The 27,882-nt window shown below is 38.2% G+C and overlaps 1 protein-coding gene across 6 annotated transcripts; it reads left to right on the top strand.

The window, feature by feature from the left end:
* Positions 1-380: 380 nt before the first annotated feature.
* CEP83 (centrosomal protein 83) lies at positions 381-27,882 on the top strand. Of its 6 annotated transcripts, none has more exons than XM_087765378.1 (16): positions 381-472; positions 6,242-6,501; positions 6,859-7,009; positions 8,253-8,345; positions 8,630-8,761; positions 12,454-12,705; positions 14,018-14,149; positions 17,387-17,501; positions 18,977-19,121; positions 19,256-19,405; positions 20,314-20,389; positions 21,485-21,642; positions 24,297-24,426; positions 25,272-25,375; positions 26,117-26,175; positions 27,008-27,882. In XM_087765378.1, the coding sequence occupies exons 2-16, from the start codon at positions 6,353-6,355 to the stop codon at positions 27,142-27,144; spliced, it is 1,983 nt and encodes a 660-aa protein (XP_087621504.1). In that variant the 5' UTR covers positions 381-472; positions 6,242-6,352; the 3' UTR covers positions 27,145-27,882. The 6 variants fall into 6 exon arrangements, with proteins under 6 accessions (XP_087621504.1, XP_087621502.1, XP_087621499.1 ...); XM_087765376.1 differs by having other exon boundaries at positions 26,117-26,234; XM_087765373.1 differs by having other exon boundaries at positions 26,117-26,297.

The raw sequence follows: 27,882 nt of genomic DNA, 5'->3' as shown, positions 1-27,882 counted from the left end.
ATGCTTTTTTCCTCAGCTAGAAAGCATCAGACTCGGGCATCTATGACCAAAGGTTCTTGCGGGCTGCACGACCGCGCTTTCACGTCTGTCGGTCAGCGCTGCCAGGTCTGTTGCCTTCCTCTCTCCTTCAGGAGCGGGAATGCAACGATTGGCGCAGGACTTCGTGAATTTGGTACAGAAGCTTAAAAGCGCTACGCAGTGACACAAACAACGCATTTAAAATACGCTACGCTCACCAGAGGGGTGTCACTTTGACAGGGCCGCCTACAAAGACCCCGCCACCCCCTCGCCGAAGCGGCGGAGCGACCGTTAGCGCCAGGCAGCGCCCCGCGCGAGCGCGTTTCCCCGGCAACGCTGCCCCGCCTCCCCCGGGCCGCCCCCGGCGCGGCGCTCCTGCGCTCCCAGCATGCCCCGCGCCCCCAGCATGCCCCGCGCCCCGCGGGACGCCGGCGGGCGGAGGCGGTGGCGGGAGGTGAGGCGCCATTTTTAAATTCCTCGAACCGGCGGCGGCCGCTGCCGGCTGAGCGGGACGGGGTGTGAGGGGCCGGGCACCGCTGAGGGGAGGCCGGGCGGGCGGGCGGACTGGCTGGGGCCTTCCTGCTTGGGGCCTTCCTGCTTGGGGCTTCACCCCGCGGCGTACGAGGCCTTTGCTGCGGGCCCGCTCGCTCCTCCCCTGGGCCGTTGGTTACCAAGCGGAGAGCTGCAAAGCCGGGAAGAGAGGTCGGCAGCCCGGCCCAGAGTGCGATCCTCTTTGTCTTGTGTCCCGGCTGGTGCGGCCTCCGTTGGCTGGTCGTGGGCTGGTGGGTTTGGGAATCACCCGGCACAAGCCTGGGGCGGCAAAGCTCAGGGCTAGGAAGAGCCGGCTCGCTGCCAGGCTTTCAAACGTTTACGTTTGCATGCTTTTTTTTCCACCGGTGAACTTCAGCCATGCGCAGTTTGAGGCTAATGGTTATTCTTCTGCACTTCTGGATGCGTGACACCCGTATTAGTGTTATTCCTCTGACCAAGCTCCTATGTCCATAAGTCATAGGAATATTAACAGTACAGATGTCACGGTGACTTACACAGCTTGCTTCGCCCCTCACGTGCTTTTTGTCCACGTACTGTAAGGTGCATATAATCATATTTCTGCCTACAGGAGGTGTAGGATACATATAGTAACATGAGACCTATGCCCTGTCTGAACTTCTCTATTTCTAAGTCAATGTGAAAGGGAAGTGATTTTTCAGAAGAGTGTTGGTTGTGGACTGTAGAACTGTTTGTGACAACCAGTCATCTGTATGCCTGAGTAAAACTTTGAATGAGATTCTAGTGACCAAAGTTTCTCATGTGTGTTTGAAGGTCTCTTGTCATGAAAAAAATGGAAAACATACGTGGCATATGTAGACTAGCTGTTCTTGATTACGGCTAGATTTACCAACTCTAACTCCCATAGAAAATTTCAGTTTGATCAGTAACTGCTGTCAGTTTGACTTAGTAGTGTATATGGCTAAAGCAAAAATTTTTGTTGCTTTTCACCTAATTAACCATATCTATAGTATAAGACAGAAATTGAAAGGGTGATACTGTGTGCCATATGTAGGGATGGACACTGAAATAATGGGTGCTTAATTGTTATTGGAATTTGTACTTTGAACAGTGTTGTCGAGGAAGTGATGGTAGTTTGAATGAGATCGATGTCTTTGTAATGTAGAAGTCATACAGATGTTCTCCAAAATTTCTACACTTAGGCATGCAAAGGTATTAAGTGTTTATTTTCACTGGATTCTGTACAGTGATACCTGAGCAGTATCCAGAGTATGGAACTTCCTATAATAAGGTTTTCATGTTTCTCTCTGATATTTTTTTCTCCCCTATATATATAAATATATATTGTTTTTAAGGTGATTACTTTGGCTATTGCAAGTTGCTGATGGTGGACTAGTAGAATATGGACTGTTAAAGTAATGATAGGTATGCTGTCATATTTCTCAAATGATATATAATTTTGTGGTTTTTTTTTTTTTTATTCACTTGATGTTCATGGGAAGTCTGATCTCTCATGAGTGTGTTGCATAGTCATTTAAGGTAGGATTTGCTTCACTTGACTTTGACTGTCTAAAAGCTACGTATCTAGTCCAGAGCTCTGATTCTGTGAGTTCATGATGTGACAGCCCTCTGCTCCTGAAAGGAGAAGGCCTTGCTCCTCCTCCTGCCTATTTCCTTGGCCCTTTGTTCCTTTCTCCTAGCCAGTACCAGCTGCCTACTTTCACTGATGATGTAGCTTGTTGGATTTTTTTCGTGAGCTAGCGTGACTCACTGACCTCACAGAAAAACTATTGAGTGTTTTCTGCTTGTTTAAGTGTGTTGGCTTCTTGAGTTAAATCAGGTCATGGAAGGGGCTGATGAATGACAAATCTAGGAATGGGGATGAAGAAAGGAGGGGCGGAACTTCCCATTGCTGGTGACAGTGAGCTCTTATATTGGATTACACTTTTTCATTAGTTCATTATCTAGTCTTACTGTAGACTCTTAAGCAGGGATGAGAAGAGGTAGTGTTTGAAGAGTCACTTTCATGAGGCTGTGCTTCCTTTGAGTGTCTCACTTATTCTTTTAGGAAAATAGCTTATTGTTTCACAAGACCTTGGCTGATTCGATTAGGAAAAAAGAAAAGATTAAACCATGCATTGCATGAAACATCTGTTTGGCTTTCAACAGATTTTACTGAGAATTTTACTACTTGAACAGAACACGGCACAGGGCTAGATACTGTTAATTTTTTCATCAATAGTTGCAAAATTACATTCATTGTATCATCTAACTGTTTAAATAAGTGTTCAAATACAATGAATTTATGTGTTTTAAGTGTGGCTGTGGTATGGAAAGCAGAGCCATGAGTAAGTTATCTATGTCACCCAGGTGAATTACCAATACATGCTGAAGTCATGTAATTTGGTCATGCCAGGTAAGCTAGAAGGAAGCCTTGTTGCTGTAAACAACAGGCAATAAAAATTGTAATATAAATAAATGAAATGATATTGATATCTTCATATTTTTCTCTAAATGCAAGTATTCTCACCATGTTAAGTGTTTGTAGCAAACAAAAAGTTAAAATAATATAGCTGAAAATCTCGTGAAAGAAGAAAAGCCCTTTCACAATGTGTAGATATAAAGAAGACAGAGATATGAAGTAGGTCTTTAAACAACATTTCTCTCTGTATGAAAATAAACAATTGGAGAAGAAAGGCAAAACAAAGGTAATTCTTGGAAATGTAATTGAGTTACTTCACTTAGCAAGATATTCTACAATAAATATTGCTATTTTAGCTGATTGTGCACTTCCTAGGTTTCAGGACTCTGCACCAATACCTTTATATGTATACCTGCACAAAATGATGTTAAGATTTCATAATATGAATTTGGGGTAACTGATACAAGTTTGCGGTTCTGTAACATGATAAAATTTGGCAAATATATAGGTGGAAAATTAGTTTTAGATATGATGTGGTTTTAGTTTCTTTAAAGTATGTTTTCTGCTTCTCTACTTCTTGAAAAGATCTCCAAGAGAGGAAGAAATATTAACTAGTGTTCCTTTAAAGTATTTCTCAAAAATTATGGGTGCAGTCTTGTGTAATTTTGAAGATTATTTGAGGTCTGCTCATTGTCTATGAGCAAGTATTGTAAGCCATTAGCACAGAAGAAATTCTTGTTCATAATATGCTTACAATATTTGTAGCCCTAAACGATGTTGACTATTGACAGTTCACTGCCAGGAATTATTTTATGATGGGGGGGGGATTTTTTATTTGTAAGAATGTGAGTAGGTTAAATATTACAAGTTGCTATTAATAATTTCAAGGAAAGAGCTCTTGTGAAGTAATGACATCTCTATGTTATTGTAGTTTGTTTCACAGTCACCAGGAATGCAAATCATGAAATTTGCCACTAGATGTCCCTGCAAGCCCAAACAGTTTTGTTTCCTTAAATACATATTGCTTAGGTATCTGCAGTCTGAAACAATTGTTTTGTAAGCTACGATTTTTTCCCTCTGTTCTTTCATTTTTTCTTTTTCATGAAATCTTCATGCAGATGAATACATGACCAAGTGTGTGTCTTGCTTTATAGCTTGTGCGCTTTTTGATAGTAGCAAAAGCTGTGAGGAGACAATACACTTCCCACCTGCAGCAGCTTGGAATTGAGAGTACAAAAGGCTGCACTTCCATTTATCTTTTTCTTTTGGTTGATATGCTCTCAGAAAATGCCGTGGATTTTGGTGTCTTTGACTTTATATCTGTTATGCCACTTCAGAAATACTTCTTACTCAAGTAAGCTGCAGGATTCAGGCCCGACTTTAAATCCTGCGTTCCTAATTCTGAGCTTTGGCTTACGGTTTGATAGTTACATTTTGTATCTGTAGCTTATGAAAGCAAAGAACTGAGACAGAGAAAACTACTATTGCCTAGTGGTTGGGGTTTTTTTGGGGCTGTGGTTTGTTTGTTTGTTTGTTTGTTTGGGTTTTTGTTGTTGTTGTTTTTACAGTGATCATGATAGCCCTTCTGGTATGCTTAGAAATTCTTAGGGATGTGCTGCCTTGGGTTTTCTCTGTGTACCAGAACTTTCTGTCCTCCCACATGGTTTATTGTCCTTAGGATCACTGACCCGTTCTCCTCACACAGCTGTTGGTTTAACAATTGAAAATGTCTTTATATTGAGTTTGGAAATTGTTGTTGTCCTTTGTTTCTCAACAACCAACAAAATTCAGGAATGAAAAATAGATGCTCTATTGATTAGAAGGGTTTTCAGAACTTGTGCTATTAATGTTTGAAATTGGTTGTCCATATAGGACTGTCACTGGGGAGAATATTCTTTATTCTGATTTCTTCACCCTTGCTCTCTCAGCAATTTCGGTAAAGCAGAATACAAAGTTGCTGTTGTCACTTTGCCTATACTAGTGTTGTAACTCTGGTAGATTTTCCTCTGACCTCTTCCCATGGAATTGATAGAGGAAGGAAAAATGGAAAAGAAAACTTAAATGTAAGACTTTCTTGACATTATTATGTCTTTTAGTGGAATGGGCACTGACATGCAACGTTTATTTTCGTATGTGGAAGATAGATTTTGATCTTGCTTATAGCTCAGGGGTTTATAAAATCAAATGGTAAGTGTTTAAGGTAGATGCGTGAAAGATTTCGAGTGGAATGGTAAAAAATATTATATATTCAACTGTATATGTAAGGAAGGTGAGGCATTTGCAGTGATGGTGGAGATTTAACATTTTTCCTGTTTGAGTTTTACTTTGTACAAAGTTACACTTTGTCACTTTGAATTGCACTTTGTACACTGCAACCATGGAGTTCTTAGGCATCAGTCCAGTTATGCCAAAAGCTAAAATGGCAGAGTAGTTGGTTTCAAAGCTTTGCAACTTCCCTAAAATTCAGTTACAGTCCTCCCTCCCCCAGATCCTTTAGAAGTGTCAGTAATGGTCAGATTAATACATCTTGCTTCTAATATCGAAAAAAACTAATGAGGCATATTAGAATACTTCCCGTTTCTCAGCATCCGTCGATTTGCAGCTTTCTCACACTAATCTGATATTGTCACATTTAGCAAAACTCTCTCTGGAAAGGTCACAAGAAACCACAAAATCAACTTTGAAAACGAGGAAGTGACATGTATCAGCGATATATTTCAGGGCTGAACTTTGGGCAGGTATCTTCCAGACTGTCCGTGACGCCTTAACTCTTCTCCAGAGAGGGCTTGATAGGAATTCACCAGTGAGAATTATCTGCTCCTCTTCTAGCTGAAATGATGGTGTACTTAGTAGTAAAACTTGTTAGGATAGCGTGACAGACTGTGACTGTGATAAGTAGTAGTAAAAGCAGTATGTGTCTGATGTCTGTGGCCTCTGCTTGAACTCTGGTTAACAAGGCATAATTAGGCATATACTAGCATCATAGTTTGAGTCTCAGTGTGCAGCATAAGTAAAAATAACATTTCATGTAATCTGTTGGATAGAAGTGCTTGTGCTTACTTTGCATTGACTCAAATAATCTTCATGTTTAACTTTATTCTTTGCCTCTGGAAGGACTATTACTTTTCAGGACAGGCAGAATTAAGCAAAGAGTTGCCCTTTCAGTAGAGGTTTCTAACCTGAGTTACAGCAGAGCCAGGATTCTTCTGTACTGAAAGCAAAAGCAGTGCGTGAAATCTTTGAACTGTGAATGGACTTGACTGCTAATTATGTGTCCTTGTATTTGTTCAGGTGACTTGATCTTCTGGGATGTCAGCAGAAAAAGTGGATGGCGTTGTAGATTAGTTATAAGTTCATTTTTATTTTGTCTTCTCCGTACTCATTGTGAACAGTCATCACAAAATGGATGCTTTGAGCAGTCTCCTTCCTCCCGTGGTTGGAAATGGTGATACGGCTAATTCACAAGAATTACAAAAACTTCTGATTGATGAAAAAATGCGATGTGAACACCATAAAGCAAATTATCAAACTATAAAGGCAGAACATCTAAGGTACACTAATTTAAACAGGTTTCTTCATTTGAGCTGTTACAAGGTGAAGCTAAATGTTAGGTGGAAGGGATCTGTGTGTGTGTGTTAGCTATTTCTGTATTTAAGGACAGATTTGAGTGTTGTTCATATTGGAAAATAAACAATTCAAAATACCTTAAGACGTTGCAGATTATGTTTCTGCAATACTTTTTATGCTTGCAAATATGGGATAACTTTTCAGTATATTAGAGGAAGAGGATATTAATAGCTTAGTTCTAACTTGGTATTTCTATGTTTGCTTCTGCACGTGAGTTTTTTGAGCTTTAAGATCTAATTTTAGAGGGTAAATATAAAATAAATAAGTATTTTATCTTGCAGATTACAGGAGGAATATACAAAATCACAAGATGAACTGAAGCGTTTGTTAGTTGAAAAGCAAACTGTACATGACAAATTTCAGCTTCTTCTTGCTGAATATCAAGAGGAGTTGCTGGGTAAAACACAAGAGCTGGAAAAACTGAAGACGCAGGTGAGATAATTTACTGGCAGGACTTAATAAGAATTTTAATCCTGTAATAGGGCCATGCATATATTTCTGTTTATTTAACATGTATATATCTAGCTTGAATATATTTTGGATATCTTGAAATTCACCCAACCCAAGTAACGTTTCTTCTCTAGAGTGACTATGGGTTGAAATTACTGTTTTCTTGTTTAACTGAATCTTCTAAATCCTGTCGTTATGTGCTGTGTTAATAGTAAGACCTTCAGTCTCTGTCTGTGCATGCTCTCCTGTTATGGGGAGAATGATCTGCTCTGGAGGATAACTGAGGTGCCTAAATCTGTTAGGATAAGTGAATGGAAAAACAGGAATTTGTTTATCTTTGTGATGACAGCTTTCTTCATCTTAAAAAAAACCAAAACCAAACCCAAACACAAAACCAAACAACCTCCCCCAACATTTAAGATAACTTGGATGACACTTTCTGTAACTGCTTGTTTCCTTAAACTAATGCAGGACATGTTCTTAGGAAACAAATATAGCATCTAACAAAGGATCCCAGACTCTGAATGGAGGAGATGTGCCTCGGTACCATAGCTAGAATTAGTTTTCAGGGACTTCAGGATACAGATAAGTGGAAGAAAAGTAGAATAAATTACAATATGTCACAGGCTGTGGATGAAAATTTTTTTAACATTCTTTCTTGGTAGGTAGTTTGCTGTATTAACCATACCCAAGAAAACTTAACAATATACCATACAGCATGGAGCTTAAGGCAGGGAATCTTTCCTGATCTTAGTTTCATTTCAAATCAGTACCCATGTATCTGTTGGAGAATATGTATCTAATGTGTTTTACAAAGAATTGGCTTGGTATTGCTCATTTTGACTCTTTGGGGTTGGTTCACTTACTGTTTAAGTTTTTCCAAATGCTAATTCTTTATCTTTTATGTGAGACCACTTTTCCTTCCTCCCCTCCCCCACAAAGGAGATAAATCTCTTGGCAATTCAGCTTGACATTTGTATTGCTTCTACCAGTAAATACTGACATTTTAAATGCTTCTGTTGTCTTCCCAGAATATTTTTAGTTTGCTAATATAATTTTTTTTGCTTCTGTAACTACTATTGAAAATGCTTTAGAAAAACATAGAAAATTAAGCAGGATTCCTAAAATCATATTTGAAATACTTTATTCCTGGCTGTTTGTCCTATCACAGTGTAAATAAATAAAGGAATATGACTAGTTATTTATGATACCTTTCTGTCTTAAGGTGCTAACTCCTCAAAAATTAGAACTGTTAAAAGCACAAATACAGCAGGAATTGGAATCTCCTATGACAGAACGTTATCGGAAGCTAGAAAATGTAAGTAGTAAGTATTGAAATTCTGTTTCATTTAGAGTAGTGATCACCAGTTCGTAGTTGTTTCTAAAACCTTAGGAAATTAAAACTGAAAGGGGAGCAAAGTATGACATTCTTTGGTACTGTTGCCCCAGGCAGTGAAGGTTGAAACCCTAGAAGAGGGAGAAGGAGGGATTCAGTTCATCAAATATAACTTGTGATATGATAGGACATTGCATGGACATTTGAAGGAAATAAATCTGAAAACTTCTCTGATTGATGTTTTTGGTTTTTTTTGTCTAACTTAGGAAGTGGAAAAATACAGAACAGACTATAACAAACTTCGTTATGAACATACTTTTCTGAAATCAGAATTTGAACATCAAAAAGAAGAACATGCACGTATTTTAGAAGAGAAGAAAATAAAATATGAGGCTGAGGTACATAGAAGGTTACAGTAGCTTAAAATGTATCTGATGACAAAGCTGCTTGAACGTTGTGAAAATGTTGGTACTTGATGGGTTGTCAGTTTGATACCATTTCATAATGCAGTGTTTGTTTCCGTTCTCTTAATTCTCAAAACACTTTCATGACTTAGCCTAAAGCTGTCTCTGTAGGTTTGTTCAGTGATGTGTCGCAATATCATTTGTGCTATTAAAAGTAAGAATAGACTTGCCTTCTGATAAATGACAGCCAGTAGCTTTGCTTAATGCTTTTTTTAATCACATTTGTGATGGCATTTGAGACATTATGCCAATCTGAAATTAATAAGTCATCTGAGCAACCGATGTAAGTTTAGATTTTAAATTACTTATGTGGCAACTAATCCAAGAAGGCGGCAGCAGAAGATATTGTTAATACCAGACAAGGGTACATTTTGCAACTAAGTTGGATCATGACAATGGTGGTCAAAAGGATACTGAAAACTTTGGTAACTTTATTTCAGTTGTATTAACTCTTGAATAAATCATTCATTAATTTTCTGTTTCAGAATTGAACTTTCAAAAGTGTAGCTAAATAAATTGCCAGCTTATTTATGTTTTAAATATATGCAGCAGTGTAAATGTGTTGCGTGTGTCTTTTGCATATTCATTTAAGTATTTGTCTGGGAGTATATATCCTAAGATGCCAGATCTGAATGTATTAGTCCAAACATGAGGCACAAATCAGAGCAATCATCGCTTTCAAAATCGATCCAAATTTGCAAATGCAACACATTAAAAACAGAACAGTTGTCCTTCTCGGAGCTAAACCCACATGCTGCTTTACAGCTTGCCTCTCTTGTGGGCTTGTTGAGTTTGTGCTAGTCCTGCAGCTAATTAGCACACTTACAGAGAATGAAACTACCTTGAGCCCACGGCGCAATGTGATCTAGTTTCTCTCTTAGAGCCTTTTTAACCTTCCATGCCATTTAGCACGAGGCTACAAAAACATCCTAATTCTTAAATGATTGCTTGGGCATGTCATGAAGTAAGTCTTTGAATCTCCTCATAAAAGGGATTTGGAGGGCTTTTGCTGCAGAAATTGTCTTTGCTCCTGCCATGGTTTCAGCTGGGATAGAGTTAATTTTCTTCCGAATAGCTGGTATAGTGCTGTGTTTCGGATTTAGTAGGAGAATGATATTGATAACACACTGATGTTTTAGTTGTTGCTAAGTAATGTTTATACTAGTTAAGGACTTTTCAGCTTCCTGTGCTCTGCCAGGTGCACAAGAAGGTGGGAGGGAGCACAGCCAGGACAGCTGACCCAGACTGGCCAAAGGGCTATGCCATGCCGTATGATGTCATGCTCAGTAATAAATTGGGGAGGGTTGGCCAGGGGGCAGCGATCGCTGCTTGGGGATGGGCTGGGCATCGGTCAGTGGGTGATGAGTAATTGCATTGTGCATCACTTATTTTGTATATTCTTTTATCATTATTATTTTCTCTTCCTCTGCTGTCCTATTAAACTGTCTTTATCTCAACCCACGAGTTTTCTCACTTTTACTTTTCCGATTCTCTCCCCCATCCCACGGGGCGGGGGAGGGTGAGCAAGCGGCTGTGTGGTGCTTAGTTGCCGACTGGGCTTAAACCATGACAGCTCCATAGAGATGACTGATGCAACTTCTTAAAGCACTGCTGCAGATCAGAGTTTGGACTAGTCTCCAAATATCAAGAGAACTCTTACATACCTTACTTTCTCACTCTTTGGCTCCCGATGTTACATTCAGTCCATGTAACTCATTTTGAAACACTAGAATCTATATATTTATGTTTATTAGTTACAGTCTCAAGATTAGTTTGTACCTATTGTACTACCTTGTAACAAAAAAATTTTTTTTTGCTTTATTTTCTGTCTGACAGGGCCCAATCACGTTGACTGCCTTGAGTTACTAGCAGATTTGAGTTCTGTTGTGGTTATAGAATTGTAGAATCATAATATAAGTTGGAAGAGATCTCCCTCTAATCCAACATCTTGCTTAAAATACTGAAGTGTAATGAGATCGAGTTGTTCAGGGCCATATCCAGTTAAGTCTTGAACATCTGCAAGGATGGAGATTCCACAACCTTCCTGGGCAAACTATTCCAGTATTTAGCCATCTTCATGGTAAACTTTTTTCCTAATATCAAATTGGAATTTCACATGTTCCGTCTTGTGTCCATTGCCTCTCTCCCATCACCATGCATCTCCTCTTCTCCAAGCTGAAGAGGCATAGTTCTTTCAGGCTGTCCTTATATGTCATGTTCCCCAACCCCCTGACCATCTTGGTGGCCATCCACTGGACTTGCTCCAGTTTGTCATTATTCTTTGTGTACTGGACACAAACTCCAGATGCAGTCTTACAGGTACTAGAAGGGGACAAAGGATCACTTCCCTGGATCTGCTAGCTATCCTTCTGCCAATCTGTCAGGATGCAGCTGGTCATCTTTGCTGCCAGGGGTAGTCTGCTCACTAGTGTTCAACTTGTTGTCCACTAGGACCCCCAGATCCTTTTCCGTGGAGCTGCTTCCTAGACAGCTGCCCCTAGCCTGTACTGTTGCATTGGGTTACTCCATCCCAGATGCATGACTTGCTCTTGTTGAAGCAGTTCCAGTCAGCCCATTCCTTTAGCCTGTCCAGTTCCCTCTGAATAGCAGTTCTGTTTTCCAGTACACTGACCATTTCCCCCCAGTTTGGTGTCACCTGCAAGCTTGCTGAAAGTGTACTCCATCCCATCATCCAGGTCACTTATGAGGACATCAATCAGTATTGGACCCTATACTGGTATCAGAAAGACCCCACTTAGTTCCAGGCAGTCAGCTGGGCTTTGCACCACTGATCATCACTCTTTGCGCCTGGCAGCCCAGCCAGTTTTCTACCCACTTTCTCATCCGCTTTTCCAGCCCATACCTCACCAGTTTGGTCGGAGAGAAGATTATGGGAGACTGTATCAAAGGCCTCCTTAAAATCAAGGTATACAAGATCCACTGCCCTCTCCTTGTCTGCAATGCCAGTCACCTCTTTCTAGAAAGCAGAGAAGTAGGTCAGGTGTGATTTGCCCTTGGTAAACTCTGCTTTCCATCACCTTGTCTTTCATGTGTTTAGGAATGGCTTTTAAGAGGTTTTGCTTCATAACCTTCACAGAGACTGATGTGAAGCTGACTGTCCTGTAATTACCTGGATCCTCCTTCTTGACCTTTTTGCTCTTCTTGATGATGGGCGTGCTGTCTGCCTCTTTCCAGTCATCAGGAACCTTCTCTGATCGCCATGACTTTTCAAAGATGATAGAGAATAGCCTTGCAATGATACCAGTGTGCTCCTTCAAAATGCTTGGATCCATTCCAAGGACTTGTGTCTGTCCTGTGGATTAAATGATCCCTAACGTTTTCTTCTTCTACTCTGGGTACTGCTTTACTCCCACAGACTGTTAGGGAGCTCAGGGACATCTGAGGCCTGAGGACAAGCCTTATCAGTGAAAACTCAAGCAAAAAAGGCATTGAAGAATGGGTCTGTTGATTTTCCTAGTCTAAGAAAGAAAATAAATGTGAATGTAATTTCTTAATATTTTACATGCACACTGCTGCTGTTCCCCGAATTGTGAACTGCTGTCTTTGTTGCTGCCTGATACCTAACCAATGTAAAAGCTTTTATTTTTCTGATTAATAACTATCAGATTGCAAGGCTGGATAAAGATAAAGAAGAACTCCATAATCAGCTGCTTAGTGTTGATCCCACGAGGGACAGTAAACGTGTGGAGGCACTCTCTAGAGAAAAGGCACAACTGTATCAGAAATTAAAAGGCTTAGAAGCAGAAGTAGCAGAACTAAGAGCAGAAAGAGACAATTGTGGTGTGCAAGCAGAAAATGTTCAAAGAGTACAAGTACGACAGTTAGCTGAGATGCAGGCTATGACAAGGTCTCTAGAGGTAAGATTCTTTCTTTTGTTAAAATTCTGCCTCCTTGTAGAGTGTAGCGAGAATAACGCTTGATAGAACTGTCACTGAAGTCACTGATAATTTTGCCATTGACTCCACAATTTGAATTTGTACATTTTGGATTTAAAAACAAATTGTAAGTACATTGGGAGTCATGTACTGCCAATGCAACTTTGGAAAGGTGGAGACCTCAACTGAGAGATTCTGTTGAATGATCTCCTTTCTAAACAGGGGAGTGCTATCCGTGTTTGCAGCCAGTAAGATGCTCATGTCAGCACTTGTCACTTGTCTGGAGTTAGAAACTGATGACAATATGTTAATAATCTGCTACAGTAAATTTTTTATGCTTTTCAAAAATGTTCTATGATGCTCCCCTATTTCTTTAATCCTTTCCTCATGTGTCATCTTCCTTCTTGCCTACCTTTGTCTCTCCTTTCTCCAATACATTACTGCAATTGTTTAGTTCTTGGCTGTTGCTCTCCCTTAAAAAACCTTTCGTATTTCTGGCCTGTTGTATGTTTCCCAGCGTTCTACTGTATTCTTCATCTGTGGTCTTCAGTCCTCCTGTCAGTTCTTGCTATCTTTCTAGGTAGTGAGTCTTTCCATGCAGACTTCTTGCACAGTTGCAGCATACAGATAGATGGTTCATTTTCCTTTTTACTGTTATCAGTGCTGTACACCTTTCTTACAAAATGCTCTGATCACAACTTAAAAAGAAAAGTGCTGTAATATTCCTAATTTAGAAAAGTTAAAAAAAAGTCCTGCTGGAAACAGGTCCGTTTGGAAAAAGGAAGGTGAAATCCTAGGTTTGATTACCTTTTTGATACTTAGTGAAGCTCCAGGTCTTGAGTCTATAATACTCAGAGTAATTGCATTTTACTTCCTCTCTGTGATGTTAATTCTTCAGTTAGGATAACTGTACAGGCTACAGGCCAACATATGACATCTTTTTGAGCACCACTTATAGTCGTACTGGTGTTTACAGCCCAGTAATTTACTGGTAGGCATACCTACTGCCTCCTAACCAAGTCAGATTACCTCTGCCTTTCGTGAAGTAGGATTGAAAATGTGTGCGATTCTGTGCAGGCAGTGTTAGTAAACACAGTTGTGACTTTCGAGTAAAATTCAAGACCCTTGTTGTATTGGAACATATTGTTCAGCAGAGATAAATATTTATGTATTATATTATTATATAATATGAAGGATCAGTAATATCTGAAAGCCCAGATCAATTGAACCTTTCGAGTGAATAGCAAGAGACAGCCCTGCTCCAAAAATCTTACAAATACCTCCTTTATTCAAGGCAGAAAAGAAGTCTGCTGAACTACAGATTGATCGAATTGAGAAAGAACTGCGGATGAGTCATGAGCAAAACATTCTCTTAACTAGCAAACTTCACAAATCTGAACGAGAAGTCAATTCCTTAGCTGCTAAAGTAAGTGCTTTTATGGTATCTGAAATACATTTTTCATATCCTGTTTTGTTTAAGTTTTTCTATTTATATTTTACATTAAGAATAAAGTAACAATGTCTTCTGCTGTGATGTAAAATAGGTTTGAATTTTTTTCCCAGTTTCAGTTGGAAGATACAGAATATGTGACTTTACAGGAAAAACGTCATCCCGAAAACTATCTCTAAAGATCGAGGTTATGCTCTTTTTATTTGATATTCTAGATCTTTTTTCTAAACAGAACAGGGCTCGAAGATGTGTCTTTATATTCATGTTTTTAGCACTCATGAAAATAGCAAGCCTTATTTGATGGAAACAAGCATTACTTTTCCATAAAGTGTATAAAGTGCAATAGAGCTTTAAATGGATTTTTTTTTTCTTTTTTGTTTTAATGGAGCTATGGCTTCTGGAGATCTTAAGAGGTATTCTCTGAATGGACTGCATTAGCTTCAGGAAGCAAGCTGCATTGGAATCACCTGCAGAGATTTAGGTTACATTAGAAGCAGGGTAGTCACATTAGCGTAGCGTTCTCCTTGGGCTAATGCCAGCGTAGCTTGTACAGAAACATTTCTGTACAGCACTGCATCGTATCATTTTAAGTAGATCATTGTCTTGCAACATGTTTGTGTGTCTTAGTTGTTGGGTTGGCACCAGATCTTAGAGGTTTTGTTCTATGTTTGTATGCTTGGGTTTTTTTTAGATCTTAAAGAAATGTCTAGAAAAATATTTAAGAAAAAAGAGATCAGAAGGCTTCAAGTTCGGGGAAAACCTGAAAGTGCTTAAGGAGCTTGACATCAGTGTTTAGTATTTCAGCATAATTAGGTTAGTATGGATGCTAGATTCAGAGTTTTATCTGGTTGCAGTGACTCCTCAGCTACACAACTTAAAAAAGATCATTTATGCAATTTCATATGTGATTATTTGAATAAACAAGAAAAATCAAAACACTAGTAAACCGTTTTACCTTCAAATGTTGCAGAATACTTACATTACTTTATGTAAATTTGAGTCAGGATACTAGTCCTAATGAAATAGTTACTTAGCTAAATATTAGCTTTCTGCTGTCTCTTGTTCCCTCCTTTCTGGAGAGAATATTGGGTAATAAATTTTTATCACATCTGTCAGTTCCTGGTAGCAAATTTAATCCCCTGTGTGTTCTTACCTTTCTGGAGAGGCTTTAGTTAGTTCTGAACTAACTGTAAAGCCAGTAACTTTGGTCTTGTATATCTATCTGAATGCAGAATTATTTTAAGCTGTCTGTTGACTTAAAGCTATCCTGCATTTCTGAATATACTTTCCAAAATAACACTGACATGCACTTTGTATGGGTATGACAGTTAATATTGCCATAATATGCCTCAAGAAAGATACAGTACAGGAAGAAAGCTTTAACTTCTACCATAGTTGTTCTTTAACAATCTCAGATTTAATTAAAAACAGGCTTTACAGTGCACATTTGAGTGTGAAGTATTTCATTTTGGTCCTTAATCCAAAAAAGTTCTAATTTACTGTAAGAATAGGATATACCTGTAGCAGTATTTAAAGCCTCTTTATACAATGTGTCAGACTTGTCTCACATGAATAATAAATGGGAGGGGAAAACTGTTAAACATTTTTTAATCAATTGTATATTAGAATATGTAGAAGATTGTTATAGTCTTTGCTTTTTGTATCAACTGGTGTTCTCTTCTCACCTCCAGAAGTAGGAGAAAACTGAAATGTTCAGTGGTGTTTCTTGAAGGGAGGAAAGTAGAAACTAATTTCTATACTAACCTCCACCTGCTTCTGCACCCACTCAAACTTATTCCTGAGCACAGGTGCATGCATTTGTCTTCCAGATTTTGTGCCTTAAAAAAGCCACCTTAAATCTTTGCAAGTTGCCGTGAAATGTTCTCAACTTAGTATTTAAGGAACCAAATCCACCGTGTAGTTACTTAATAAGCTACTATGTCATTCCGAACCTTTTGCCACTTGTATATGCTAGCAGGTTGTAATTTCATTTGTCATTGTGAATGGATTTTCATTATAAGTGCTTTCCTCTAGATATTTAATTCTCATTGACCGTGTAATTACTGCGTACCAATGCCTAAACTACAGAAAGCTTCCATGCAAGCAGTAATTGTCTTTGATTTGATGTTCTTAAAGCTCCTGCTTTTATGAGGCCATTTGATGTGTATGCCACAGTTGTAGAGAAGTATTTGGTTTAAAATGCACTTTAAAACTATGAAGACTTGGATTTTGAGAAAGTAGTGTAGCACTCCAGGAGGTCAGGGGGACTATAAGTAGTTGTAATTATATCTGAAATCTTATCTGAGCTCTCTGTTGACTTAAAGCCATCCTGCATTTCTGAATATATTTTCCAAGATAACACTGGCATGCGCTTTCACAATATTTGAAATTACTTGGAGGAGCAATGGATAATCTGATTTTGCATATCACTGTTTTGTTTTACTTAAGGAGATTCAATTTAACTTTATTTTAGCTTGACTCTGAGGGATCTTTAGTCAGAAGTGAAGTGTGTGTAAAATGACATGCTAATGCTTGAGTTAGCAAGGCATCAGTCTTATGCAATTTGGATCAGTGTCATAGCAAGATATTTCCAATGAGTAGTCTTTTCAGAAATACCCCAATATTCGGAGGCTAGCTTGTAGAATGTATAGTACTTACTCAGAAACCAAGTTTTCACAGGCAATCCTGCGCATCAGTGGACGTATCACCAAGACTTCTTAAAAGTATAACTTTTCTACACTGTAGCTTGTAATAACTGGCTGGTTAAAGATGAAATATATGTTAATAGTCAGACAGCCTGGTTCCTGGAATATATGTTGTGTTTCATTTTTTTAATCAGGGAATATATAAAACTTGCGTTTCAAGATGACTGACAACTCATTCAATAATCTTCAGTGTGTGACTTGAGGAATTAATAAAAACCTGTCAATAGCACTGATTATGATTTGGGGAATCAGATCATGTCAATAGCTTTAGTGTTGCAGTATCAATATAATCACCATTAAAAATTATCTACAAGAGTGGATATTCTTGATTGGCTTCAGAAAAGCAGTGGATGAAAAAAAATATTTGAGGCACGTTTAAAATAAGCATAGTCCGTGATTATTTGGCAGATTTTCTTGTTAGCAAAGTATCGCATGAAAAACTTACAGTAAAGCTGCAAATGTATGTATATTTATTTTAGTTGATTTGGTTTTTTTTCCTAATTCATAGGTAGAAGAACTTAAACATTCACATAAATTGGAAGTAACAAATGTCAAACTGGAGGCAGCAAGAACAAAGAGTGAGGTAGAAAGAGAGAGAAACAAGATTCAAAGTGAAATGGATGGTAAAATGTGCAATTAAATTCTAATGATTTCTTTTGTAACTTCTAGTTAGAATACTACAATTATTTTTCCTACAAACATTCCCCAGCCTTCACCTTCTACTTCTGGTCTAGGTCAGAGATCTGACAATTCATTTTGTATCTGAAATAACTGTGTTGGTCTACTAGGTTAAGAAGAACAGTTACAGAAAAATTTTGCGTTTATGTAAATTGGTGAATTTGTGACACAATTTGAGCATAATCTGTTTCAAATCATGTACTTCACATTGTTATTTTTTCTATTATTGACAAATTCTAGAGTCTTTCACGCTCTGCTTGAAACCTTAATGTACAATAGGGCTTCAGTGGTTGCTTTGGTTTCTGATTCTGTGTCCATGGGCTTGATAACAATTGGGTAAGGCTGCCATGTGAAACAAAATACAATTTCTAGCTCGTTTTTTGAAGAAAATAGGCAGTGTTCTAAGCTACCTAGTACAGCTGAGTTACACAGGCAACTTGAACTAGCTTTCTAGAGTGAAAAGGCCAAAGCTTTCTAGCACTAGCTATGTGTTGATGATTTAAATCACTACACAGCTTTCAAGTGGACTGTCCTCACCAATTTGCCATAACCCCAAAATACAGTACCTTCGTCTTCCTGGAATAGTTGTTTCTGTTCACTTGCTTTAATATTAAGTTCTCTAAGAGCAACTAACAAGTGGTGTTTTCTGTATTGACAATGCACTTACAGTATATTGTGAACTAAAAATGTTGGACCCTATGAAATACAAGAGTAAATACAGACAAGATTTAAGCTAACCTGAACTTGCTGTGGAATCCAGTTTACATCACTGAATTATTTAAATAACCAGGAGTTATTGTTATAGCATGTTGGCTTATTTGCCAACGAACAGAGGTGTCTTGGTCAGAATTTTTTAATTTGCATCTTTTGTCCCTGCCTATAGAGTCATAATTTTAGAATTATCTCATTTGGTAATATGAGTGGATTAAAATGTGAGGTTTGTTGTAGGGCAGGGTACTGCGGTTTCACTGGTAACCAGTTACTGTTTACCATAAACTTTTCCATAAAAAGAAAATAACAAATTTTCTTGCTTGACCTTTTTGTAGCTATTGTGGAACACTTGTCTTCTCTTCTTATTTTTTTAAATCCACATACAACTGCTTAGCAGAAATTGCTTTAGCATTTAAATCTATAGTAATATCAACCACTCAATTACTTTCATGTGTTAAAATAATAAACTCTTGTACACAGACATTCCAGTGTAATGGTTACTCTTCAAAAGTTTTTGAAATGTTGCTGTTATACTAAGAAAGGCCATGTCTCTTCTGTTTTTCTTGGGTTTTTTCTCCATTCATTCATTCAATCATGTGAATTGTGATTTTTAGCTCCCTTTTATCGTTTTGTAAAGGTATTTTAATACTGGATTTTATCAGGTTGATATCAATAATGACATTTTAACTTTTTTTAATGTACAATGCAGGATTGCTGTCAGACAAGGAAATTCTTAAGGCAGCTGTTGAACGTCATAAGGTGCTTTTAGTAGAAAAGGATCGGGAGCTAATTCGTAAAGTGCAAGCTGCCAAAGAGGAAGTTTTTGAAAAAATTGCAGCCTTACAGGATGAAAAGTATGTTTGTTGATTTACTGCTCAACTTCTAAAAGAGGAGTGTTTTGAGTAACTTTTAAAAATGTCATTCTTAGCAACTGAACGCTTCTGGCATTTTTTCATGATTCTTGTGTGCATGTTGAATAATGTCTCAGGTTAGAACTCGAGAACAGATTAGCTGATCTAGAGAAGATGAAGCTGGAACAAGATACTTGGAGACAATCTGAAAAAGATCAGTATGAAGAGAAACTACGTGTTGTACAGATGGCAGAAGAATCGAGCAAAAAGGAACTTCAGCGTTTGCGGTAGCGTGGCTTTTCTAACCTTAACAAAAATTTCTCTTTCTTTTCTCCCCTAATTTCTGTACAGTAGTCAGTATAAAAGTTTACTATTCATAGATACACAAATGTTCATTATGGTAAATTAAACAGAATTATCTTTTGCATTGTGAAAAAAGAGGGCAGAATTAAAAATGTGCTGTTAAAAAAAAAAAACAAAACAACAAACCAATTTTTCATCCAAGCCTTTTAAAATGATATGATTTTAATGAATATTTTTAAGACATGATTTTGCAGTATTCATGTTTGTTAAAACTGGGCCCATGTTGGCTGCTGGCATAGCCCCAGCGTTAGAGTAGACCATTTCTCTTTCCACAATGGCACCGTATCCCACAATGGCAAACTGGGACCCTAATACGGTATCTCTTTGAATTGGTTATTATAGTTCTCAGTGAAGCTGTTTTACTATAGGATTTGTATGAAGGTCAGTATGATAAAATGAGCAAAAGTCATACTCCAAAAGCAAACAAATGAACGTATTTCTTACTCCTATATGAATTCTAATAATCAATTTAATATATTTTTTATTATTTAGTTAAATATTTATCAGCCTTTCAAATTTTGCAATATATTCTATTGTCAGACTGATTTGTCCTAACTTCATAGAATCATAGAATGCTTTGGGATGGAAGGGACCTTGAAAGGTCATCTAGTCCATCCCCCCTGCAATTGGCAGGGACATCTTCAACTAGATTAGGTTGCTCAGAGCCCCATCCAGCCTCTCCTTGTATGTTTCCAGGGATGGGGCGTCTACCACCTCTCTGGGCAACCTGTTCCAGTGTTTCACCACCCTCAGTGTGAAAAAAAAATTTTTTTTTTCTTCTAACATCTATATTTTAATTAGATAAAAATAAGGTTGTCTTATACAATTTTAGATTAAAAATTCAACAGCAAGCTATTCAGACAGAGGAGCTGGAAGAAAAGAAACGTGAAAGTGCTGATCTGAAACAGGTAAGGTTTTATTGCATTGTAATGCTTTATAGAGAAATACAATCTTTCCTGCAGTTACCATATCCAGTGGTTGACGATTAGATTGAATTTTTAAGGCTTTTTTTTCCTGAGGGACAAAGCGCACACAACAGCTATTTAAAAGCAAAAGTGTTCAGAAATCAGTCATGCTTTCCTGGACCTTTATAGACGGATTACAGCTTTTTGCCTCATGCTTAATGTGGGTACCAAGGATTTCAAAGCTGAATGTTTATAGACTGGTATATTGAATATGGTTATGCACTATTTAACTGGAGATTCAGTTTCCATGGAGACTTATAAATTGTTTCTAGGTAATGCTTTGCATTTACACTGCATCTCTGATCTGAGGTTCTTCAAGTGCTTAACAGATGTTTCATAAATGAATAAACTAGTGTAAAGAGGTATATTTCTATTGCAGAGTGAATTGATGGCAGTGTTGAAAATAAAACCTAATTCTTTTAACTCCTGCTCGCCCATGATGTTATATTTAGTAGGTAAGAACGTAGCTGTGCATCAAAGTAGCAAGCTGTTCAAGGCAATATTTATTTTTCCTCCACAAATCAGAGCCTGGGGTATCTGAATGTACACGTGGGGAGAGGAAAAGGAAAGGGAAGTCATCCTTTCCACGTGCTGCTGGCTGCAGCGGTTGGACTTTTCAGACTCTATGCCTGTTTTTGTGAACTGGTTGGTACAGCCACTGCGGGCTGTAACGCATTGTGTGTTTTGAGAGGGAACAGTCTGGGTAGCTCCACAGCTCAGCTACTCAATGTTGTGTGGTGCTCTAGTTCTGTTCAGCCCTGGGGCTTAATGTCGGATTTCTTAAGATCTGGGGCCACATCAATGACTGAAGACTCCTGCCCTGCCTCCCTTTCTCATTTTAACTTAACCTTCCTTGTCTAGTAGTGATTTACTGTAAAGCTTCTGGAGAAGCTGTTGAGTAAGGAGAAGAGGAACGAATAAGGCAGGCTTACGAAAAGTGAATGCAGCCAGTTGGTGTCTGCATTTTGCTCTATCTCAGTATCTCAAAATTAGTTATTTGCATACCTTCTCAAATGGAAAAAATTCATTTCTTTGTAGCAAATGCACGATATGCAACTCCAGCTCGCCTCACTTGCTCAATCAGAAAATGATTTACTGGAGTCTAATCAGAAACTGAAGGAAATAATAGAAAGGTTGAAACAAGAATGTCAACATGCAAGGACTCAGGCAGAAAAAGCTCAACTGGAAACAGAGAAGTAATTTTTTTCTTCTTTTTGGCTTTACTTTTGCTTTTCATATTGCTTATATTCCTTGCACATGGATTACTTACTATGGATTATAGATTCTGAATAAAGTTTGAAATTAAAAATTAACAGGAAATATTGGACAATTGTAAAAAATGGCTGTACCTTCTTTTTCTGGTAACTTGAGAAATAGGAGTTTGTTTCCATTCATGTCTGTTACAATTCTTGACTAGTGAATTACAGTATTTTTATAAAATGAGATCCTATGTATATTGAAGTGGATCCAGAATTTCACACACAGTTCTTTTAGGAGTGTTTAAGGTTTGATAAGGTTTCAGGGACCCAGTCTGTATATGTGTGCATATACTTTTTCCCCTCAACCACTAGATCCTTTTAGCTGATACGAGGCAAATAAAAGCTGATTGGATATCTTGTAGTTGCTCTCATCAAAATGAAAAATAATCCCTTCTTTGCGCCATCTTGACCACATACAATCAAAATATGCTAATAAATGCTGGAAGAAACCAAATCTTGTTCAGAGCCCTTACAGTAATGGACACTTTCCTGGAATTTAAAGATTAGTTTGTCAGTTAGTCTGAAATGGCTGTTTAATATTTCCTAGACTAATAACCAAATACATGTCTAATTTGTACTGGATTATTGTGTGGTGGGTTTTTAAAAAAGTCAGCATCCTAGATTAAATAGAAAACTTCCAAGAGGTATAATGTGGCTTTTTTTTATTTTGACTTTGCTACAAATTGGTACCGCAATTGCTGCTTTGTCATTAGTTTACGTATTGCTTTTCGGTTTAACATTTGAAGAAATTATTGCCTTAGGACTGCAGAGTATGTTCACTTGTCAGTAGCATGTTAAATACTTTGGATGTTTACTTTAGGAAGGTGTATTCATATTTTGAGTGAGATTGTCATTGTTATTTGAGTGAGACCGTCAATGTCATTTACATATTTGTGGGCCATAGACCAGTCAGGAGTAGGTTTTCCTGGGAAGGCAGTGGAAGGAACTTGGCAATCCTCAGGGATCGTTGTATAAGTATGTAGATAATGGGGGGGATGCACCAAGGCTGATACTGCAGAAATGAAGCAGCTTTGCAGCCTACATGTAAGTCCTGCAGGTCTGTCCTGCTGTTACCCTGGGAGCCTTGGGACGTGTTTCCATTCTTTTTCTGACTCTGTGGGTGATAGGATTTCCTTCCTCAGTTCAGTAATTCTTACGACCTTGAACTCCAAGAGTTAAGTTGCACCAAAGCAACTTGGCTTAAAGAGGAAGTGAAAAAAGGACCAAAAGATAAGAAAGCCTAAGATAAAAAATTACAGTTACATGAAATAATGCCAGTTGAGCCATAAGTAGGCGAAGCAGCTGCCTGCCTGGCTATGTCAATCTTAGGCTTGGAAATGAAAATGTGAAATGAGAAAAAGGGCTGAAGGCAAACTATGAGACTGATACAGATCAGAGATGAGCTCACACAGGCGCTTGTTAAGCATTTCAGGAACAGCGTTAGTGGCATTTAAAAAAAAAAATCTCATGGCATTTTTAACCACTGTCTCCATTGACATTCTTTTACTTTTAAGCAGTGCTTTTCGAGAAATCTCTTTGGGTCCTGGGAAGTAGTAGTTATTTACAGTCAACAGCAAGGTACAAACCAGACTAGGTCTACTAAAAGAACTGTGATGGGTACGAAGTGGGCCAGGATCCTGGTTCTGATACGAGAGTGGATGGCTGCTAACGCTTCTACTGTAGGGAAGGGAAAGGCTGTTTCACGAGAAATTTATGGAGATTTATTCAGAGTCCCTGCAGGGAAACTGCATCAGCCCAGGACTGGAGTGGTATGGGTGCACTGATACCAAGCCTTGGACTGCATTTCTTTAAAACTGCTGCACAGAATCTCACCATTTGATTTTTTTATGTAGTAATGTAGTTAAATATGCAGCTAGTTCTTGTCTACTTTGGCCCACAATGCAGGTAGCCCAAACAAACAAGGCAGCAGAAAGCAACTGGCTCCTCTCCTATCCACTGCTAGAGAACACAGCCTAATTTTCCATGTTTTAACCACGGAAAGGCCTGAACAGATAACATATGTTGTCAGTGGTGTGTGTTCAGCTGGAATGTTGTCTAGGAACCCTATCGGTGGGAGCTTCCTGTTGCGCTGGCGTTTGTTCTGGTGGGGAGCACACACTAGTCAAGTCTGTACTTCTCTGTTACAAAGGCGTAGGAGACCGCCCAGGGCAGCAACCCGTTCTCTTACGTCTTACCCCCCAAACAGAGCAGGCAGTCGTCAGCTCTTCTGACTGATGTTTGGCATAGGTGTCTGCTGTTGCGTTCCAGTGTGATTATTTGATCTAAACGTAGAAATCTTCCATGGATGGCTTGGCAACATGCCAAACCAACAAACCACCCACAATTAACTAGCTTATTGGAATCAGGTTTCAAAATACGCCGAACATGGTCGAACAAAACCTAGGAGGATGTTAATGCGCAGGTTCAATTTTGGCGAATCTTGAGCACAATCAAATTTAAATCAGATCCTTCAAGTATATAAAGGTAGGAGTTGTGAAAAAATGCCTCTATTTCAAGAGCCTTGAGGCATTAATCGAACGCACTGCTTTGTCTATATAACCTCTTAATCTTTTTACCTGATTTTTTCAAAGGACTTTAGAATACAAACGTATAGAATGGCTGGAGGAGAAGCATGTGCTTACTCAGCGCATCACAGAGACAGAAGAGAAATACAACCAAGTGAAGAACAAGTTATGTCGAGCTGCTGTTGCTCAGAAAAAGGCATGCTGACTCTTCCTTTATGAATGATCCAGCTTACGAAAAGTTCAGCTTTACTTTGGCCAGCTAGAATCGTCTTATTATTAAGAGTTTATTTGCAATCTACCGAATATAGTAACAAAATATATTGGTTCTTCAAGAGTAGCATAGAAATATGAAGTGATATGCAAAAGAATATTACAGCCAACAACTTTGTTATAATGCCATCAAAGATTTTGTGAGGCTTTGTGTGTGTGTATATATATATATACACATATATGGTTATTTAAGAGGTGGACTTCTTGATTAGTAAAGATGATGTTTTGGATACCAGACAAATGATGTTTTGTTTATCCTTGATGAAATACTAAAATTTTATATCTTCTAAGCTGATTAATTGTTTATAAGAGCTGAAGATTAATTGTTAGTTTTGTACATTGGACATACAGAGGTTATGAAACCTACCAGTAGCTTTTAAGGTTGTTAAAAGTTGAGGTCAACATGAGGAAAAAAAAAAAAAGGGCAAGCATACTCTATTTTTTTTTTTGTCATGTTTATACTTATTTATACATGGTCATTTAAAGAATTAATTTTGTAATTCTCAAGTACAGTTAGTATTTGTTAGTACAGTTAGTCACTGACCAACGAGTGATTGACAGCTGTGCATCATTCAGTCGCAGCTATGGATCGTTTTCCATCTGTTTCCCATCATGGGGATTCAGAACCTTCAAACAACACAGCACTTCTTAAGGAAGGAAAGTCCTAAAAACTCTCACAGCTTTGAAACCATATACAGCGTAGATGTAATTTTTACATGATCTAATCCATCAAGGCATTACTTAGCTCTGTTTGAAATGTCTGTTTGACAGAGAAAGACTCTCAATGATAATAAACAAAGGAGGATGCAAGAGAAACTAGAACTTTTGGAAGCCAAGATAGAAGAGCTAGAAAAAGAAAATCAGGTGCTAAATAGGTAATAAACTTTGCTTTTTCTTAGCTTGAAAAATGATCTATGCCCAAGATGTGACGTACAAATATGAAGTAATTTTGAAGATACGTGACACTTAGTTTAGTAGCTGGAGTCCAATCTAATGACATTTTCAGCATTAGAATTCTTTGAATGGAGTCCATTTAGGATGGACAGCTAAGGGTCTATGAGACAACTGCAGGGCTGTCTCTTCAGGAAGAAATGGAGGAAAAATATCTGACACGCGTTGCAGGAATCCCTTCAAAAGAAGGAAGTATGTAAAAAAGGAGGTGTGGCAGTGAAGCGGTGTTAGAGTTGAAAGTACATTATGTGAAAATAAATGGAAGGTGGGAAAGAAAAAGGCTTCAGAATTGCAAGAGAAATAGGCTTAGCATCCTCTATGAAAGACAAACTCCTATTTTTTCTCTTCATTGAGTATCTATGGAGGGCTTGATTCAAATAATTAATTTAATGTGGCTCCTGTGGCTCACTACTGTGAATGCTATTAAAAGCTTAATTTATTCCGTGTAAATTCTAATCTGTAATAACACAGATAACTTCACGTGTAGAGGGACTTTCAGATAGACATTTAGGCAGAAGAATATACGCAGATCTTCCACCTTCCAGTTTTTCTGGTATATCGTTTTCCTTTGTAGGCATAATAAACAGTAGAGTACTCATGGAGAGGTATGCTTCTGTGTTGGGATAAGAAAGATTTTAGGCAATAAGAAATTTCTTATTTCCTAGGCAGAATGTTTCCCATGAAGAATATTCACGCCTCCAGAAGAGACTAAAGGACTTGCAACGTAGGCACAATGAATTCCGGAGTTTAATTCTGAATCCTAACATACCGTCACTCAATCCAGTCAGTATAATGTCATCATCTGCCTTGCCTTCTGGGCCTGAAGTGTCCTTCCCCCTTCTTCAGGTGGTGATGTATTACAAGTTGTGAAAATAGTGCAACGAAAGAGGGTACTGGTACAGTCCTTCGTTACAGACCTTAGTCTTAAAGAAGGAGTATTTGATCTTTGAACAGAGGAAGGAAGCTTTGAGGAATGCTTCTGGTGATGTTCCCTTCCTCGCAATAGGAAGGAATTCTTGGAAGACAAATGACACGTTACAGAATGTAACCAACGGGCAGTTTTAACCTGGTTCTCTGTACTTTGTTCTTCTCCTGAGAGGCTTTAAATGGCTCCTTCTGGGCAGGAAAAACCACAGCGGTGTTCTCACGCCATGGTTTCGTTATTAAAAAGCAGTATGGCTGCTCTTGATTTCTTGTGTGGTTAAAAGAGGTTTAGTTACCCTGGTGAGCTTCTGAGTGTGCAGATCTCTCTGGCTGAGGTTGACCAGGCTGACCAGACTTTACAGATTCTGGGTGTCCGAGACCTCCGGCCTGCACGCCTCTTCAGCTGAGAGGAGGAGTGCCTGCACGCGTATTTCTTGCTGATGCTGTTCATCATGAATGTCAGAACAATACCCACAAAACATTGCGGAGTAAAATGTAATGAATAAGGATAGTTTGGACTTCACAATTTCTATTTTAAAATCATTAATTAAAGAAAAATGAAACGATTGCTCATTTTGGTCCCTTGTAGGTGTGCAAAATGTAATAAAGGCACTTTTTTTCTTTATTTCAAGGAGGAACAGCATCAGAGAGAGCTTTCCCTGCTTCGCAAGCGGCTAGAAGAACTAGAAACCACACAGATAAAACAGCTGCAAGATCTTGGACCAGCTCGAGAGCGAGTAACGGCGGGCGCGTACAGGGACTTGGCTAGGAACAAGATCACTGGAGAAGGCGATGCACAAAACGAGGACTCCAAATAAAATCTGCAAACTCCACATGCTGTTAGTTTTCAATAGCTTATCCTTTGTACGTGCTTTTAATATTTTGCCAAAAACATGCTCGTATGTGCATGAATAGCATAAAATATATTCTGCATAGTTTTGTATTTATTTTTGATAGACTGTCATAAATTATCAAACATAATGGTTCAACGCAAAAGCATTGAAAGATTAACTACATTTTGAAATGTTTTTGTATAAAGGATGTAAAATTATTTGGAAGTCAAAACATACGAAATAATCTCATCACATGAAACGTTAAAAAAAACATTTATCAAGGTTTCGGTTGTGCTGACATTTAAAATAAAAATTAAAATCAAATTTTTTTTTTTATAAATCCTTTAAAACTTATTTGATAATATCCTCTTACTCCTTCAATGTAGAAGTTCCTGTATTAGTGTGGAGTTTTGCTGGGTTGCTGTTTTGATGGTTAACGACGCTGTAATCAACATTTGGATTGTTGTTTTGAAGTTCCCACGCAGATAGAGAGGATGAAATGAAATGGCAAAAGTGCTGAGAACTTTTATTTGCTACCCGTGACGATGTGCCTCTTGTATTTTTATAACGGGAATAAGCAATAATCGGGTTTTTTAATATAATGTAGTAGAGATGAAGTATAACCAATTGCCTTCACATAATGAGACTCTAAGTTTGTATTTGTTGCTACTGTA

The sequence above is a fragment of the Nipponia nippon genome, unplaced genomic scaffold (genome assembly GCF_047370975.1).
Source record: "Nipponia nippon isolate SJK-2023a ecotype South Korea unplaced genomic scaffold, ASM4737097v1 scaffold_3, whole genome shotgun sequence".
Classification (NCBI taxonomy): domain Eukaryota; kingdom Metazoa; phylum Chordata; class Aves; order Pelecaniformes; family Threskiornithidae; genus Nipponia; species Nipponia nippon.
The sequence above is the reverse complement of the archived record's forward strand: the minus strand, read 5'-3'. Positions and strand labels throughout refer to the sequence as shown.